Source organism: Hesperophylax consimilis, chromosome 16, assembly GCF_061612785.1.
Source record: "Hesperophylax consimilis isolate HC1 chromosome 16, BYU_Hcon_1.0, whole genome shotgun sequence".
Taxonomy (NCBI): Eukaryota; Metazoa; Arthropoda; class Insecta; order Trichoptera; family Limnephilidae; genus Hesperophylax; species Hesperophylax consimilis.
The window spans coordinates 7,597,114-7,616,760 of record NC_142851.1 but is presented as its reverse complement, the minus strand read 5'-3'; the positions used below and the strand labels follow the sequence as shown (position 1 = coordinate 7,616,760).

The window sequence follows — 19,647 nt, the reverse complement described above, 5'->3', positions numbered from 1 at the left end:
GAATTGCTGGTGAAAGTAAAGTAAGCTTTTCATTTGTAAAAATATTATATTTTTATACCGTTCCGTAAGAAAAACAGATCGCTGGGCCATCGTGTGGAGACAGCCGGCTGTCGGGCCACATATTCATCATCGCATTATTAATTCGGCAGCACTCGGTCACACTATAAATGCCCAATGTCTCGACCCGAAAACCCGAAATCATTCAGACTTTATCCCTATTATCATATATACATTTATGATTTTTGTTTTTGTATTACGATATATGTAAACATTGTATTATTGTTTTTATATTTTCTTATTTATGTTACCACCACAATACGGGCATTTGCCTAATTTTTAAATATAACATGACAGGACTGTCAATTAAGTTATACATTACAAACTGCGTAATTCCCAATAGGAATCCCTTGTAAAAGAAAGATTTATTTATTTATTACACAAAAACAGGTTTCAAATTATAACAGTATGCAAAATAAATATAATTTTTTTCCTAATTATTCTACTACTCCATAAGGTGATCTCCAGGAGCTCGTGTTTATGGGAGGAGTAAGTATATACAAAAATAAAATAATGTTTAAAAGGTGATGTGTAAACAGTATTCAAAGTCTTTCAACATACACAATTACATAATTCAATCTTCAAACTACAAACTTAATTATATGAAGTATAATATTATAATATAATTTATTATAATTATAATTTACATTATAACAATAGCCATTTTTTTTTACTTCTCGATAATATAGATTTACTGCTAGATAGTATAGATTGTATGCATATATTAATGATACAATATATCATTGTTCAATTTCATGAAGTTAAATTTCCTTTTTGAATTGTTCGAATTTCAATGTTTCAATGATTGTGTTGCTACTTTAAAAATACTCTCACCACTGCTAGGTAAGTAACGATTTTGCTATTTTTAACGATTGATATAATTACTAAACAATATTTTACGACATGCTTCATGCACTTTCTGCGTAACTCACTGTATTGCATTCGACATCCATAATTTTCAGGTAGCAACAAATTTTGCTAATAATTGTATGTAATGAAATAATATGTGATTTTTGCGTACTTACAAATGGAAGAAAACTACAACAGATTTAGTTTTTGCCCAAGAACGATTTGTGCACCTCTCAAAAGCATAGGAAGCGTAGAGCGACGTGTTTGTGACAGCTTGTCTCACCAACGAACTTATGTTTTTTCGGTTTGGGTACTGCTGCCCCGAGAACCATTTATTGGCTAACCGGGTTCATCGGGTGAGGTGCGTTCAGGGTGTGCCTGCCCACCAGCTACGTGATGTGCCGGATCGGGAAAGGCCAGTCTGGGGAGACCCTTTGACCTCTCCAACTGGTCTCGGTAGCGGGAGAGATAGATCATTTGTCTGTCACTCCTGGACACACTGATCCCTAGATTCCTACCCACCCCTCATTCTCCTATTTCCTTCCCAGACCTTCCTCCCCTCAATTTCTTTAATAAGACCCTCCACCATCTCCAAAGATGACTAGGCCAATGGGTAAATTATTTTCTTCAGGGCCTCCTGTTAAACTAAAAAAAAAAAAAGTATGGTACCTACTAAACGATGCACATCGTAAGTAGGTCCACTGGACCTAGTTCAGTGAAACCATGCCCATTTTTTTTTTTTTTTTAAATTATATTTATTCAATAAAAAAATTTACAATGTGTGATATACATATATATATTTCACTAGTAATAAGATAAAAGATATTATGATATGATTAATATTTATTATTTTTCAATGTTCTCCCATAATAAGCAATTGCTTGTGTGTATGGGATGAGGTATTATAATACAAATAATTATTTGTTTAGTTTCTTAGATTTTTATTTTATTTTTTAAGTTTTTGTTTTTCTTTTATTTATTTACGTTTTTTTTATTTAGTTTAGGTTTTCAGTATATTTTTTTAATTGTGTTTTGAATTCTTTGAAACTATCATTTAGTGATCTTATATTTTCTGGCAATTTATTGAAGAAATTTGTTAAGTGTGTCTAAGTATTTGTAGTTTTGCTGACCCAAAGTTTTTTTACAAATCGGAATTGGTAACATGTATTTTTGCCTGAGATTTGCTGTGTTTTTGAATGGTACGGTTTTGTTTAGGATATCATCAAAAGATTTAAATTTTATTTAAATTTACCATTGTCTCGGTAACCTATCTTCCCCTTTAATTCATCTAATTATTATACACATATTTGACAGTGTTAGGAATTTTTATTTCATTGACCAATAAAATTCAAAATTTAAGACCACAATAATAAAAGTAAATACACAATAAAATATTACACTTTCTGAAAAAGTGCATCTACTCAAAAGCCACAAAAGGTGTTTTTGAAATATTACCTAGATTTACATTTAAACAAGTTAACTGTCAGGGCCTTGAAATTTTTGGCACCAGTCTAAATGATTTTTGTTAGTCTTTGTGGAATAATGTCTAAATTATGGACTCCACCAAAAACTTGGCTTTGACTTGAATATTCTCTCTAATGTATATTTTATAATATGTCCTAGTTTTGTCATTCATTTCATTTATTATTAGACAGAGGTCGGTTAGTAAAAAATAAAATAAGGCACCCCAAAAGACCGCCCCACAACTGGTTTGCCCGGTAGGTTTCAAGGTTAAAGTTTTGTGGAGCAAACGGCGCCTGGCGCTAGTTAAAACTGGTCGGTCTGCTCCATTTGCACCTGCACAGGGCCGGCCCTGTGTGGAAGCACTTTCCTGACCCAGAAAAGGTGTTGCCACAGGAAAGAAAAACAGATCGCTGGGCCATCGTGTGGAGACAGCCGGCTGTCGGGCCACATATTCATCATCGCATTATTAATTCGGCAGCACTCGGTCGGTTGTTTTTGTATTACGATATATGTATGTACAACATTGAATTATTGTTTTTATATTTTCTTATTTATGTTACCACCACAATACGGGAATTTGCCTAATTTTTAAATATAACATGTTTGTAATGTATAACTTAATTGACAGTCCTGCCATCTTTGCCACTATTTAATTCCATGTGCCGACTAGGAATACAAGACAAAATATAACATTCTTCTGCAATACATACACAACTAACTATCAGACACACTCACTGACCAATAGGATGCATGATCTGGGCAAAAAGTTTGGGGGTACTATTGATATTTTTATTGACTCCGTTTATAGAACTAAGCAAAATCTATACCAGCACTTTGTTAAATCCTACAAATTAGAGTAGCGTTGGTAATGTAGTTTTAGTGATTTGTCTTATATGTAGTATTGTTCTAGTCTCTATAATATTTTATGGTACTGTTAATGTTTTACTAATATTATTTTATATTCATTATCTTTAACTATTTTTTGTATAATTTTCGATAGCTTACTAGATATATGTATTCTGTTTTAAAATGAATGTAAAAAATGGCTGGGTGTAAAACCTAATAAAATAATTTAATCAAAACACATTTCAATTTTCCAATGTATTCCTGACATTCCCCTTGCGCAGGTGTCGTGATCGACGGCACCCATATCTTCAATACAGGTAAGGGAGATGCATGATAACGATAGCATTTTTCCTTTGGGGGAACCAGACATACGTATATTGTTTGTCTCACTCTTACCTAGTGTGTAAGAAAGAGCTGCAGCATTATTGTAATAAAAAAACTACATTTTTTGCCTTTTTTATGCCGTCGCTGTTCTAATAATGCACACATACAGAAGCAAGGGGCGTTCATAATAATATAGCTGTTTCACCCATACACATATTCTTTAAATGACTATCCCTTTCTAATGCATTCCTTTCCATAAGCTATGAAGGATGTTATTTGTAGCCATTTCATTCATTCACACATATTCATTGTATTCACATGGCCTTAAGTCCGAGAGGTAACAATTCACACAGCATTCAAAGTTTCAGATTTATGTCACCGCTGTTTGCCATAATTCAGGCCTTAAACTGGTGGCAGGGCAAAAAATGATCAAAGAAATCCAGGAAGAAACTAACCTGAAGAGTGGGCTGCTCCTTGGAGTGTCCATCGGGGATGTGGAACAGTACACAGGGCTGGTCGCGCCCGCTGAGCTCCGAGGGCGGGCGGTACGCAACGTCCACCTTAAAGAAGCCTCTCCTCTGCAACTGGATCACATCCCCCTTCTTCAGGGCGGCCAGTTCCGGGTCACCGAGCATGCTCACTTCGGTCTATGGAACAAAAACATATCAGAATGAAATAATGATCGGTCAACTTTATACAGCACCGTTTAGTGACTCAATTTTTTTTAAATCACCTCAAGGATGCTTCGTCCAGGGCAGGACCGTGAAGAGTTAGGAGCCTGGTTCATAAGGGCAAGTGGAGTGGGGGTTACGACCGTCAGAGAGATAAATCAACGCCTCAAGAATAAGAAGTTATGAAATATAATATATCTAAACCTTTTCACCAAATTCCTTATATATATATTAACGGGAATGAGCGGCTCTTTTTATGACATTCATAAATTTTGTAAGAAAATTAAAACATACATGTGTAGAGGTAAAAAACTTCTAAGAGTTCTCTACCTGAGGGAGTATGGCTACTACCCGTGGCTCTATCCTACTGACTTTCTCTCGGATATGCTCGGAATGAACTATCTACGGGTCATGAGGGATGTGCACATTGCTACACATTTCTTCAGACTGATTCGTGGATGGTTCGAAAACTGGCTATCATGAAGAGCATTCATTTCAATGTTCCCGATGGTTACCTCATCACCGACAGTAAAGACATTTTTATCCCCCGGCCTGCAGGACTAACTTGCCAATGCTCATGTATTGATGATTATTTACACATTGCGGTGTATAAGTCAATCTGAACATGTTAAACTCACCCTTGTATTATGGCCGATGAACTTCTTGAAATCCTCGTCCCGGCCCAGCACGCCTTTGGAGATGATGTGCTCAAAGAACACACAGTAGGTGGGCGTGAACTTGGTGGCCTTGGCATCGGCCAGCCATGTCAGCTTCAGGGTCTTCTTGAAGTCCTTGTCCTCGAGGTTGGTGACAGCGTCCACAGATGTCACTGTACCATCTGCGGCTCTGAAAAATATATCATTATTAGGTGTGCAATAATTTATTTTATTCTTATTATTTGATTATAACCGCTTTTGATGACAGAATGGCCACTAAGCCTTTGTCACATTTCAATTCTAGATAAGCGCAAAATTTAGCAGTAACTAGTCATCGCTACTTTAAAAAATTGTATCAGACCAGAATCCTGTATCAGGGTGGCCACAAAAAATGGATTTCAAAGTTCCCTGATAATTCCAGGTTTTCCAGGGCAGTTTCTATATTTTTCCCTGATATGTTATTTGGTATAAGGACATATCGTTCAAAATTTTATTTTTGAAACACGATTTTCATCTACGCCAGAAAATTAGAACAGATACATAAATAAAGGGAATTCCGTCATCTAAAGCATTTATTATTTCCTTGCACCACAATGATCTATTCAAAACAAAATACACTTATTACAAATTTATGATATTTCGCCTGAAGACAATTTGTGTACAAATGAAAAGACCAGACAAAAATAGACAAATAAACAAAAGTAAAGTACAGTACAAAAGTAAGTACAGTAGAACCCCGATAATTCGAAAAAACGCGTAATTCGAAATTTTCGCCAAAAAAATTTCCGCAGAAAATTTTTTTAATTCGAAATTCGTTAATTCGTAATTCGAAATTTATTTTTGTCCGCGCACGAAAATTTGTTCGTGAAATTCGAAAAAATTTGATTTTGGCGAAAATAAATCATAATATTTCGTAAATCTGAATCTAAAAGTCAGCCGTGGCGGTAAAACGCCGAAAAATGTATTTTTACGTGGTTATACATCGTCCTAATTAGTATTATTATTTTGTAAATCTGAATCGATTTACACTGGAATGTTGTATTTTTTCAAATTTATTTCGAATATCCGAGTTTGAAGGGCCGAGAAAATACGTTTTACGCGGATATATGTCGTAGTTTTACGAGTTTACACCAAATATCTGTATTTAAAGGGTCGGCCGCGACGAAACTCGGCCGCGAAATTTCGATTTACGCGTAAATGTATCCTATATTTACGAATTTATTTCGAATATTTGAATTTAAATGGCCCGCTGCGACGGAAATCGGCCGCGAAATTTCAATTTACGCGGAAATATATCGTATTTTTACTACTTTACTTCGAATATCCGAGTTAAAAAATACGGCTCGACGGAAATCGGCCGAAAAATTTCGATTCACGCCGAAATATGACAAATTTTACGAATTTACTTCAAATATCTGAACTTAAAAGTCCGGCCGCGACAAAAAACTGCCGATAAAATTCGATTTACGCGGAAATATTTCATATTTTTACGAATTTACATCAAATATCTTAATTTAAAGGGTCGGCCGCGACGGAAATCGGCCGCGCATTCTCGATTTACACGGAAATATATCGTATTTTTGCGAATTTTTTTCGAATATGAATTTTAAGCGCCGGCCGCGACGGAATACGGCCGCGAATTCTCGTTTAACGCGGAAATATATCGTATTTTTACGAATTTAAATTCAGATTTTTGAAATAATGGGCCGGCTGCGACGGAAAATTACCGCGAAATCTCGATTTACGCGGAAATATATCGTATTTTTACGAATATCTCAATTTAAAGGGTAGGCCGCGACCGAAATCGGCAGCGAAATCTCGATTTACGCGTAAATATATAGCATTTTTACGAATTTATTGCGAATATCTGAATTTAAAGGGCCCGCCGCTACGGTAATCGGCCGCGAAAATAAAGAAATAATTGGTATTAATACGAATTTACAACTAAAATACCACCCGGATTTGAAGAGGCGGCCGAGAAAATCGATTTTCGGCGTATTTTTTTTTTTTTTCATAAAAATTCGAATTGCGTGGGAATTAATTCGAAATTTGATTTCTGATGTCCCGTGGATTTCAAAACGAGGTTCTACTGTATTGACACTTTGTAAAAATGTTGATAATGATGATCTTTAAATTTTATTACGACCGTACTGGGTGTCCGACCCTTTTGACACTTTGTTGTAACTTTGCTAGCTTTTTCTTTACAGATTTCGCACCTACATAGTATAGGGGAAAAACCAAAGCGGGTGGTTTACGACATGATTGTGTTGCAAGGGCTATTTACGAAAATAATAATAAAAAAATACCTACTTATCTAGTTTGTCTTTGTCGGCATATCTTTTGTTACACACGCCGCAAGTAAAAGTAATAAAACACAACTTTGGGACTTCACAAATCGTAAATAACGAATTTCGTTTTATTTTTGGAATTCCCTGATATTTTAAGAATATTTTAAAATTCCCTGACATTTCCCTGATAATTCCCGGTTCGGTAAAATTCCCTGATAATTCCCGGTTTTCCAGGTCTGTGGCCACCCTGTGTATCCCATATAATCGTAATCCCATTGACTGTAAATAGGGGGTGCTGAGTTTTCTAGTCGGTGAGCTGCTATATGTTCAGGGTCTGATCCGGTTGCTGTGATGTCGTATATCCAAGGAGAGAGCAGTCGGTAGTCCAAGGAAGCGCAAGGTCAGAAGTCAAAGGCGGTTGTAGTGGTTCCAGCGTGTCCCGGAAAGACAAGGGTCCTGGGTTCGAGTCCTAGATGTGACCGTATCTTTTTCTGATTTTTCTGTTTCAGATTTTCGTTTAGAAATCGCTAATATTGTCTTCAATAATTAAATATTACAATTTGAGGTTTTACTCAATAAAGTTATTCCGAAAAATAAATATTCATTCTAGACTTGCAGAAAAGTCAATAGATGTCGCACATTAAAAATAAAAAAATAAAAATAAGATAGGTTTATCTAAAAAAGACGCTGTCTAGATTGCATTTAGTTCGGGTTGAATCTTGCGATCATACATAAAGATAGTTGCCAATAAAAATGTGCAGTGAAAAAATTAAGACAATGTTGGTAGTTCTTATTCGAAGTATGATACAGTTAAAAGTGACCGAGGGGGATAGGGTCCCATTAGCTCAGTTGGTAGAGCCGTGTCCCGGAAAGACAAGGGTCCTGGGTTCGAGTCCTAGATGTGACCGTATCCTTTTCTGATTTTTCTGTTTCAGATTTTCGTTTAGAAATCGCTAATATTGTCTTCAATAATTAAAGCTTTCTTATCCTTCTATGGTAAGAAAGCTGCTTTGTGGCCTTTGGGTAACATTGCGTTCGATACAAAAATTATATCGCTTTCTTTCAGGTGTAAAAAAACCCATTCGTTAGAGCCGTAATGAAGTATTTTACAATTCAATTTATTTAATATATTGCCATCTAATCCCACAGTAACAACGTAGACCCAGGTTTTAAGGTTTCATAGCATACTAACTTGTGAATCTTCTGAATTTTGATGTTTCCCCAGTTAATGAAGGTGGCATTCTCTCCCTCCTTCAGCAGCTGCGCATCGGCCTGGTCAATGAGCACGGTGGGCCCCGTCCACACTGTCTTCTCGCCCACCGCGGGGTTCTTTGGGTGTCGGGCAACCCTCAGAGCCGTCTCGGGCCCTGCATTGAGCACATTGACCCGCACGGGGGTAGGAGATGCCTCCAGAGCCGTGAAACGGGGGGCTACAGGGTCTATCACCTGCAAAAAATCATTCAGTTTTATAAAGTGACTGAAATATCAAGGAAATTTTTTAAAAATAAATTTTAAAAAAATTAATATCCATCAAAAGATTCAATCGTCCCATGATGAGTGCTGGTGTGACGAACATAAATATATGATCTGTCTTCTCTATGGCATTATTTCATAATCACTTCACCAGTGTGTGGTGAGCGACTCGGGTCATGTAAAATGATCAACCCTGCTTTAATTTTTAATTTTTTTTTTTACTTACAGCTTTTTATCCTACATGGAATTGCATGCCACTGGTAAATTGTATAACTATTTATAGAAATCTTTGTTGCGCTTGCAAAAATAGCTTTGTGCCAGATTTCAGCAAAACATTTTTTTTGATAAAAATCAAGGAATTGGGCCCAATCTCGGCCATATGTATGAGTTTAAACGTTATCGCATATGAGAATGTGTATCATGAGAAACATAGCTTAATTAGAAGCCGATAAGTGATTCAATATTTCCAAATTTAAATAGTATATTTGAAGAGTCCTCACCTTCTTATTGAATGCCCATATCTTGTCCCACTCCATGAAGACAACGGATCTGGAAGATCCCTGTGCGATAATGAACTGCTTCAAACCCTCAACGGACATTCCTCTCCTCAGCACTCCTCGCACCGTGGGGAAACGTGGGTCGTCCCTGGACAAAAATAATTTATCATGATTAGTAATAACTGAATATTCTAATTCAAAATATCAATTATATCATTCTGATAAAACAGCTACATTTGATTACAATGTCTAATGGGCGGATTGTCTGTGACCATGTTCTATTAAATCTGCTTATTTTTATAACCAAATCTTTTTCAGATTTTCTGTTTCACATTTTTCATTTGAGAGTTGTTAATATTACCTTCAACAATGAAATAAATTAGTGATCAAGATGAGATAAAAACAATAATTATTACAATATAAATGGAATAAACGAGAAAGAAATTTACCAGCCATCGACAAGACCCTCTTCAACGAACCAGGTGAGCTTCCTCTTGGAGAGAACGGTGTTTGTCATGCTTAATCTGAAAAAAAAAAATCAATATTGAAAGTATGTAAATTATTGTACATTCATAGGTAGCCAAGTATTAAAACTAGTGATGTGCACCAGGAAATATTCCAACTAACATAAATTCCCCAAAGTCGGGAAATAATTTTTTTTTTATTAACCACTCAAGCGATTTTTGGCATATCGTGGCAAGTTTACAAAAAGGTTTTGAGCGTTCGCTTGTCATAATGTGCCAAACTTATAGAACCTAAAAATATGGGATAAACGGCGAAATTTAGGTGAATTCATTGGCTTTAATTTGGCAGAATTTGGGGAGTGGTTAAGAAATTTATTCTCAATGAGATTGTCTCATATTTTTTAAATATTTTTATGGAAATGTATTATAATTTAAACAGTTAATAACGAATTTCAAAATACGATTGTGTCTCGTGTCGTCACACTAGACACAATTCATAATACGAAAGGCAAAGCTGCAGTATTTTTTTATCTTCGGTACTATTTGGTATTTTCCAAGAATTGAAATTGTCTCATTCATACTCGGTTTCTCGGTGACTCTTTCATACATTTAGACTTGCGTTCTCTTTCATTAAATGAGTGCCACAGTAAAAGCAACCCCAAACTGTGGAAAACTTGGATCGTCTGTGTGGAAGAAGATTGCAGCAGGATGGGAGAACATGAACCCTGAAGACTGGAGACAGAGACAGGGTAGTATCGTAAAGGATGCCAAATATACGGGACAGAGATAATTAAGGTAGGAACAGGGTTAAGACTGACCTGCTGTACTCCCAGATGTATGGTTTCCGGAGTCCCAACGCCTCAATGAACCAGTAGAACTGCGGGTCCCTGTCGTGGTACTCCATGGTCCTCAGGACGTGCGTTACATCCTCCACAGCGTCTACAATGGGACACGCAAAGTCGTACGTGGGGTACACCCTGAAAAATTACATAGCACATTGAATTCAATTCTCCACTTCAATAATAATTCAACCCCACAATTTATAACCTAATGAAGAGTTCACAGGTTCACTGACAGCTATGTGTAAACTTGGAAAGTTATGTCACCCATATTCAACACACTATAACTTTAAACCTACAGTAGATAGTCAAAAATCACGCACGGACAAAATTTTCTATTCATTCAAGCGTAGGTGAAATTTATATTGACGCACACGGCCATTGGCGGATACATAGTTTCTCGAAACATTCGAATTTGACAAACAGAATCACTCCCAAGGAAGAAAAACATAGTCGGTAGCTCGTTCCACATGCGAGCTGACTAACAGAAAAATGAATCGAAGAAATGACCAATTCTCATGAAGCCAACGTCCAATGTGAACTGGTGTTCCGCTTGTGTCTGACGAGTTTCGTGTATGTGCACCGGTGCACAAGGGATCAATGCTGCTAGCTCCTTAGAGTAGACTCCATTGAGATATCTGAATGTAGAACAGACTTAGTATGCCTACACTGCGTCTGTGCATTAGAGATGGCAATCAGTCTGTTGACAACAGACGAACCTCTACTGCAAATCTCAGATCTACGCACAGCTGTGTACTGAATTTATTTCTACCTATGCACCAAAAGCATTACATACATTGGCTCTGCCGTTTTGATAGTCTGTGCCGTTTGGACGTAGATCGGCCACAGTCGGTATTCCTCCATGTCATATCTATTTTTGATTCTATTATTCATAATAGCCACCTACTTGTATTGCGTGCCAGTGCGGGGATGTGGCTCGGGTTTACAGCGGTATATTGTGGGGTCCCTCATGCAGCCATTGGGAGACTGCATGTCGATCTTGGCTCTGACGCAGCACTTCACTCCCACCTCGCTACCCTTCTTCATCTCCTCCCATAACTTGAGATTTTTCTCCACGGCTAGAGAAATCAAAACAAAGAGTCAGGTTTGAAATCAATCTGGACATCATCAATTTTGAAGAAGTTTCAATTTTATATTTCTCACTGTCTTTTCACTGTTCTTTTTCGTAATAGAACCAATATAAAGCGCACTTGAGATGAAATATCACAAAACAAGTTAGATTAACTATTTAATGGGGTACTTTTAAACATAGAAAAAAGCAGTCGATACGCCGCCGCTGTGTTGACATAGACCATAGGATGATGAATAAATTTTGTAGACCGGATGTATTCTCACGACACAGAAATAGAGATGGTTAATCTGAAATGAACTGTCACTGTCGCCATCCTGGAGCCGCAATAACAGCCTATTTCAAGTATCTACATCTCTATTTCTGTCATGAGAACGAGATTTGAGACGCCAGTTCTACAAAATTTATACATCTACCGTGACCATCACAGGTGTTGAGTGAGCTGACAGCTCATCGATCAAATGAACAAATCTTTTTGGAAAAATAGACACGATCGAACATCAGTCTCAATAATCTGGTAGAGTTGATCGGGTCAAAATCATTGAATCAGGACTAATGCAGTAACTCACAGTTCTGTCTGTTGACACTCTCCACTTTCTGTTCCCTCTCGTTCTTCATCTGTTCCGGTAGCGTGTCGTCCACAAAGGCCTTCTGCTCCTTAATGAGACGCTCGCACATCTCCAGCATCATGTCAAAGTACTGCGACGTGTGCGTGAATATGTCGGGCTTGATGTCCAGCATCTCTACGTCTTCCAGAATTACCTGAATACAGCATAAACCATTAATCATAACTCAAACTTACTTCAGCTTAACCTTCCCGCACAGGATGGGGGTAATAAAAACCCCCCAAATGAGAGTTTTGTGCGATATCTAAGTAGTTATTTACATCACATACTCTATAATTTAGGTAATACTAAAAGATCTGCATTAAAATTATCCTGTTACTATTTTTTAAGATATTAAATAATTTTTATCCAATTCCGACGGAATTAATTTTAATACAATTTAAGATGGTGGACATTATTTGACATTGTTTGTCTGTAATTGTTTTACATAACTAACTATATTATGTGAAAATATTGCACATTATTTATTTTTTTTTATATTTAAAATTGATTGAGAATGTCTAATACCGTTTGGAATTGTGAATTTGTGTATTTATGATGATTTGTTGACGGAAACGGCAAAGGCCGAAGACAGATGCTTTAATGTTATCATGATTATATTCAAGGTGTTGCCAAATTTTTGACAATTTAGTATCATCCCAACATATTATTTCTTCTGTAAATCGTATGTATGAAAACAATTATTTTGTAATGCAAAAAAAAAACATCTGGGTCCTGATAGTTTCCAAATGGTGACCGGTATAAAAAAAAGCTTAGGACCATAGACATATGAATATTAGTAGACCTGCCCTAAGTGATTAAAAGCGTATTATCCCCACTCCCCATACCGGTTCCATTGGAGCCGGCTGTGCTCGCGTATGGCTTCAAGTGAAATTTGAAAACGTGACGTCATCATTCTTGTGCGAACTATGGTCGAGGCATCATCGGTTCATTTTACGAAATAAAACGGCAAAATGTTGACTTGTGATATGAAAACTTGTAAAAATAGATGTGAAAAAGAGAATAAACCCAATTGTCGTATTACATTCCATAAGTAAGCATTATTTTACTTTATTTTAAGCTTATTCACACCGTATTATATGGATCAGTTTTAGAAACATATACTATCACATCACAATGTAGCGATTCTCTAGTGTGCTCATCGTTGTTTACTGGGGTAAGTAAATTATGAGACATTTGTAAAAGTGTCTTAACTAAATACTCTGAAACTAACTACGACTCTGAAAATAGAAGCTGCCTTACTTTGCCGAATTTGGACTTCGCAAATTAGTTCATAACGTGGCGAGTAATTTGCGCTCCCATGTAGAAATGTCTATTCATTCAAAAGCAGATTTTACTTTTAAGAACTAAATGGTGATATTATAATGCGAGATGCCTATTTACTGTCAGATTGATTTATTGACGAATCACAGTCAGCCTTACTCCCTTCGTTCTTCAACAGTTGATTTTACCCCTCGCCATTATCTTCTCGTCTATTAATTCCTATGTCTGTGTGTAAATCGTAAGTATGAAAACAATTATTTTGTAAAAAAAACATCTGGGTCCTGATAGTTTCCATATGGTGACCGGTATAAAGAAAAAGCATAGTGAACTAAGAAAAACAGCATAATAATTCCGATACGTGCTGAGATATGAAAGGACAATTGTCAAGGCCAAAAGGGTGTAGGACATAGGAGGATAAAAGTGTTCAAGGTGGACAGGAGCTATGTATAACGGTTGGAGATAGGGAGAACTTTAGCAGGAATTTGCAAACATTCTTGCGGGACATCATATGCTGATGTTACTGAAGGCCGTCTCTGTTTCATGTTGACAAACGGCCACTTCCTCCTGATTAACGTTTTCTGTGGTTTCCCTTAATATAACAGGCGAATGGGGAGGAATTCCTAAGAATAGCACTTAGCTGACTTCTTCCTACTCCCAACACAACACAAACAGACATATATGTAATACATATATGGCCTGATGATGCAAAAAAATGCAATTTTAGAAAGGTTTTTTAGGAAACAATTTTTTCCCTACCGAGAAAACACAAGGCCTCTAAGTCTATAAGGGGCCGTTCAAGTATTATGTAAGCACTATGGGGGGCAGGGGGGTCTTTGCTTTGCTTATTTTTGATGACATGGGGGGTGGGGGGTCGAGATAGTGATTACGTCAGCATTACTCAGCAGTAGTTATTTTTACACATTGGCAACCCACACATTGTCTATGTTTGAAAACCGAATACATATTCGGGAATTCCCACTGTGTCAATAAAGTTTGTTTAAATGAATATTATGTGCATTAAGCTGGGTCCAGACATGTTCTTTTGTCCGTGCCGTACCTCCGTTTCGTACCAGCGTCGCGATCCAAAAACTCTGGACGCATCATCTTTTGTCCGTACCGTACCTCCGTTTTGTATCCGCGTCGCGATCAAGAGCCCGTATTTCCGTAACGTCGCTGCGATCATCGCGTGTTCATTTCCTCCCACCATGTCGTCGACTGCGGAAGTGTTTGAGAATTTGACGATTGCTTGCGCATCCTTCATTGTTATTCACAATAATATAACGAAAAAAAAACAAAAAAGGCGACGTTGGTGGGAGTTAGAATTGTTCAAAAACAGAGAAAGATGTAAGACGCCGCGAACACGTCCAGACTGGCGCAGACCCGTACCGTATCGCCTTTGAACGGGTCGAAAAACCGACTCGCGATGGATCGGAGCGTACCTCTATCCGTATCGAGACGCCGTACCACAGTACCGTACCGAACGGGCGTCCAAACTAGCGTTTTTGATCGCGACGCTGATACGAAACGGAGGTACGGTACGGAGAAAAGAACATGTCTGGACCCAGCTTTAAAGTCCTCTATCCTAAGTCTATTTTATAAGTGCTGCTTAGGAATCAAAATAAAAACAGAATACATTAACAGAAAAATGCATATAGGTACCAATTTTTACGTAAGCATGGGAGGGGGGGTAAGAGCTTTGCTTACTTTTGATGACAGGGGGGAAGGGGGGGTAAATAATTGTAATAAATCTGCTTACGTAATACTTGAACGGCCCCTAATAGCCAGGTAACATTTTAAACACCCATATGAGGTAAAAATTGTGAGGCGCATATGACGCCGTTCTATTTGTTTAAACATTAACTTTAAAGTCAGTAAATTAAAATGAATTCTTGGAAAATAAAAAAGAATCTGAAAGATGGAAAAAAAAAATGCTAACATTCTTTAGAATGAGGCACCCAAGGAATAAAAACTGCAAACATTCTTTAGAATAAGGCAGCCAAAGAATAAAAACTCGGAATTTTCTTGCAGCAGATTCTCCATCTCCGTGTCACCTGTTTCTGTACTTCATTTTATTTAACTTAATTTCGATTTCAATTTGTAATATTTATATATTTTTTGTAATATCTGTATTAACTGTAAAGCGCCCCTGAGGTGATATCTCACAAAAGCGGCGCTATAAAAATCATCCAATAAATAAATAAATAAATTAATTACAAAATATGCACATAAATAATACCTTTTCAAAGTGAACATTCTCTTTAGCAGGATTAGTGTCATCAAATCGCATGATGAGCTTTCCCTGAAAAGCTTGTTGGTAATACTGGTTGAGAAGGGCTGCCTTGGCGTGTCCAATGTGCAGATATCTGGACAAAACATTACATTCATTATCATCAAACCAGAAAAGATTAATTATTGATAAATTGTTTGAAGTCAAGAACATACCCAGAAGCTTCTGGAGGGAATCGGACTACGACCTTTCCCATCTCGGCTCCGGGCAAGTCCACGAACTTCCCCTCCTGAAGGCGGCCCCCATTCTCTCCCTCTGTCTTCTTGGGAACACTGGACCTATCACTGGAAATAACCAAATTAATTAATAACAGAGGTGTTAAACTCTCAGCAACCTCATCAGCTATTGGGCGCTTTTATAATTTCTACGGTTACAGCACGGCAAAGGTACAAATAAAATTTTAAAAAATTGTTCTTTATCACAATAATGCTCTTTCTTATAAACTACATAAGAGTGTGTAATAAAGAGCTGTTGAAAATGAAACAAATTATGTAAGTATGTCTGCTTCCCTCAAATGAAAAATGTTTTTGCTTCCATACATCTTCCTCGCACATATTAAAGGAATAAACACCATTGTCGTTGCCGTGCTATTACTGTGGGAATTTTAAAAGCGCTAAATTTAGAGATTGCGCTTTCGGAGTATCAGGGCCTAAGGCTTGGAATAAACTCCCTCTGGAACTAAGAGGTATAACACGCCCATTCAACAAGTTCGATGTCACGGCATGCCCACTTTATGAAACAATTCTAATACGTTGTGAAGTTTTGTAACGTATTGGAACATCAAACCCCGGTGATCATTATAATAAGATCAATACACACTTAACATCGATACTACAGCTGTCAGAATTGATGAGAGCGGAACTTTATCCATGACTTCAGTTTTGAACGAGCAGTCTCAAAGGAAGGTTTAGCGAGTGGGTTCTTCGAGTGGGCGAAATGGCGACCTAACAGAACATGTAGACGAGTCAATTAGTTTGTAAATTTCACTTAGTTTACCTTTTGCTTTAATCCTTTGACTTTTGTCAAAGGACTTAATTTTACTATTTTAATCTGATGAAAACTCTCTGAGTCTCATCCACACCCTGAGATATTTATAAAATTAAATTAAGAGTCATAATCTAGAATCAAGTTGATGAATCTTATAAAACAAGAGGACATCCATCATCAAAGTAGGCCTATTCAATATTCTGATGGCATCCTCCCCGCTATGCCAATTGCATTCCATCATTTCGTTATCAAAGACAAAATGCAGCCCTCGATTGCAATTTCCAGGAGCTATCGAAACATTCACACATAAAAATTTAACTAACTAACCACCACGCCATTTCCAGCAGGTGTAGGCAGCGAGGACAGACTGTCAATCAACTCCGTCTTGGCACAAACTCCTTGCCTAACTCACATTCATACATTGTCTTATACATACTCTTCTATTATTCTGACTCTTGACATGGCCCGACTCAAGTATCTGATTCACTTGGTCGTGCCATGTCTTCCTCGTCCCCGACTTCTGCTACCATTAACATTTGCATCATATATAACTCCTTACACTCTTTCTTAGCTCATTCGCTCTACATGCCAAAACCATCTAAGTGTCCCTTTCTTAATCTGACTCATTACGCTTACATCAGCCTTACACTCTAATAATAGTGGGCCACAGCAGTTTGCATTATTAGACAAATCTTACCCGCTTTTAGAGCTGGAATATTGTGCCTTGACTTCCGCCGGCAGAGAAGCTAGGCCCTTCACAACACAACCCTGGGATGCTATTAGCCTCATCCAGCGGGGGACATTCTTCATGGCCAGCTTCTTGGTGATTCCCAAGTATGATGGTGAGCCTGCAATCATACCAATAAAATGCATTATCATTTTTTATAAAAAATAAGACTAACATTCCCAGAAATTAACCCTTCAGAACTTTCATCATCTTTGTACAATTTGCAATGTTTTCTGTGTATTTCATATGCGCTATTTTCTTATTTTTTAATTTTCCATAAAAACAAATACATACTGTTTTAGAAACTAGATAAAATTATCATTCCGGTGTATCCTTTTGAAATAAAAATTACTATTTCTAAATAACAAAATTTTAGTATCAAACATGAAAAATGTTGTAAAAACCGCTAACCACATTTTTACTTAAATTTTTAATCCAATCATGGAAAAATTGAGAGAACTCGATATTTCGAAAACACGTTCGTTTTGTTTGGGGAATTTGTAAGAAAACTCTACTTTCACTTATATATCTCTCATATAATAAAAAATAAGAAATAATTTTTAAAGTTAAACCGATTGTTACGAAAGCGACGCGAAATGTTAATTTTTCATTTTGGCTATTTTTAGGATTTTATTAATGGATTCCAGTATGGAAATAATTATTATTTCTCTTTCTAACTTCAAAAAATTAAGTATTTCCGCATGATAGAAAAAAAATAAAAACACTTTTATAAAATATGGACACCCGGTCATTTATGACCCTCAAACGCTGGAGCGGTTAAGAAAGATCAGACAATGTTTAAATTCGTCGTACTACCATCATAATAGTGTAAAATGTTGCTTGGGCGACGTGATGGAGAACTTAGCTATTTAATTTGCGAGGCGGGTGTGGGTACCACCGCCCCGAGAATCATTTATTACCAACTCCTCTGCCATAGGTCACCCAAAGTGTTTCGCTACGTTTGGTGACCAGGGGTGCCCAGTTCATGGGGTGAGGTTTTTCTAGGTCTTGGTGGCAGATGCCTCTACCCTCTTACCGCATGGCGGGCCGGACCGGGAGAGTTTGGTTGAGGGAGACCTTTTGACCTCTCCAACCAGACTCTCTGAACCCATCACCTTGCACCTTTTTTTTGGTGCATTTAAAAGGTGTCCATTTCATAAATTTCCAAAATATTTCGAGAAAAAAAATAACTTTGTATTCTGGCTTTCCCAATGATAAGAATCCACAGCAGTTTCCTCGATTATACTTGAAAATTGGATTAAGTACCCACAAAGGTTGGGATTTCAAACTCCCGTGAGAATCAAAATATGTAATGAAAGTTTGCTTCGAATTACAGGAACCTTTCTTATACACCAAAAGAGGCAGAGGTAGGCCCAAAAATATTGCACAAAATTCAAATTCATTTCAAACTTGGGAGATTATTTTTCCATGTTTATGATGGTATGATAAACTTAACCTGCAAAAATACAGTTTGGAACATGAAATTTTTATTTTAGTTTTTTCATTTATCAGTGTAGAAACATAAAACACTTATCTCATGAAGAATAATTATTGAAAACTTTTCAAAACAATAAAAAGATAAGATAGATAGACGAGAATGCTAACCGTTTAAAATGCTGAAAACTGCCAAATCGGCTATGGTCAGTTTGTTGGAGACCAGGTATGTCAGGGGACTTAGCGTCTCGTCCAAATACTGCAGCTTCTCTTGCAGATCATGCAGGAGGGTCAAGGAGAATGATAGCCAATGGTCCACGGTGATGCCATCCATCGATGTAGCTCCATAAAGCTGAGCTCCCTTGACTCCGTGGGCCAATATCCTGAGTAGGTCATTTTGAGTCTCAAAAGACTTCACTTCGCCACTCTTAAACTTGACTGTGTTCTCATTTCCCCATGACAAACTAACAGGAAAATTCTTGCTGTTGACTAGATCAATCGCCAATACCCCTCCTGGAATTATTCACAAGTAGAAAATATTTGTAAAAATAGCCGGTATGAAAATAGACATAACCTTATTTGAAAGTGTCACTTATTGCACAAAATACAATTAAAAAATTAAATTTCAGCATCGATAACAATTATTTAAGAGGTAATTTACATTACCTATAGGAGGGTTTGTTTGACTGCATTGAATTTCCATACTTCTTATTGATAACAAATAACTAATAATATGACAGCACGCTCGCTAGCACGGCTGACGTAAAATTTTGAAACATGTGGCGGTGTGGCAAGTAACATAAAC

At 37.1% G+C, this 19,647-nt stretch overlaps 1 protein-coding gene across 2 annotated transcripts in view; it reads right to left on the bottom strand.

Moving 5' to 3' along the window:
* GluProRS (Glutamyl-prolyl-tRNA synthetase) overlaps positions 1-19,613 on the bottom strand; it is a 91,260-nt gene extending 71,647 nt beyond the window's left edge. For both annotated transcript variants that reach the window (XM_089640848.1, XM_089640849.1), the window contains exons 1-13: positions 19,509-19,613; positions 19,014-19,355; positions 17,379-17,529; positions 15,850-15,978; positions 15,644-15,770; positions 12,088-12,280; positions 11,336-11,507; positions 10,408-10,566; positions 9,575-9,649; positions 9,129-9,273; positions 8,348-8,601; positions 4,850-5,057; positions 3,996-4,187 (exon numbers count right to left, since the gene is read on the bottom strand). In XM_089640848.1, the coding sequence (XP_089496974.1) occupies positions 3,996-4,187; positions 4,850-5,057; positions 8,348-8,601; positions 9,129-9,273; positions 9,575-9,649; positions 10,408-10,566; positions 11,336-11,507; positions 12,088-12,280; positions 15,644-15,770; positions 15,850-15,978; positions 17,379-17,529; positions 19,014-19,355; positions 19,509-19,545 (2,184 nt within the window). In that variant the 5' untranslated portion in view covers positions 19,546-19,613. The remainder of the gene's footprint in view (positions 1-3,995; positions 4,188-4,849; positions 5,058-8,347; positions 8,602-9,128; positions 9,274-9,574; positions 9,650-10,407; positions 10,567-11,335; positions 11,508-12,087; positions 12,281-15,643; positions 15,771-15,849; positions 15,979-17,378; positions 17,530-19,013; positions 19,356-19,508) is intronic.
* Between the last annotated feature and the right edge of the window lie 34 nt (positions 19,614-19,647).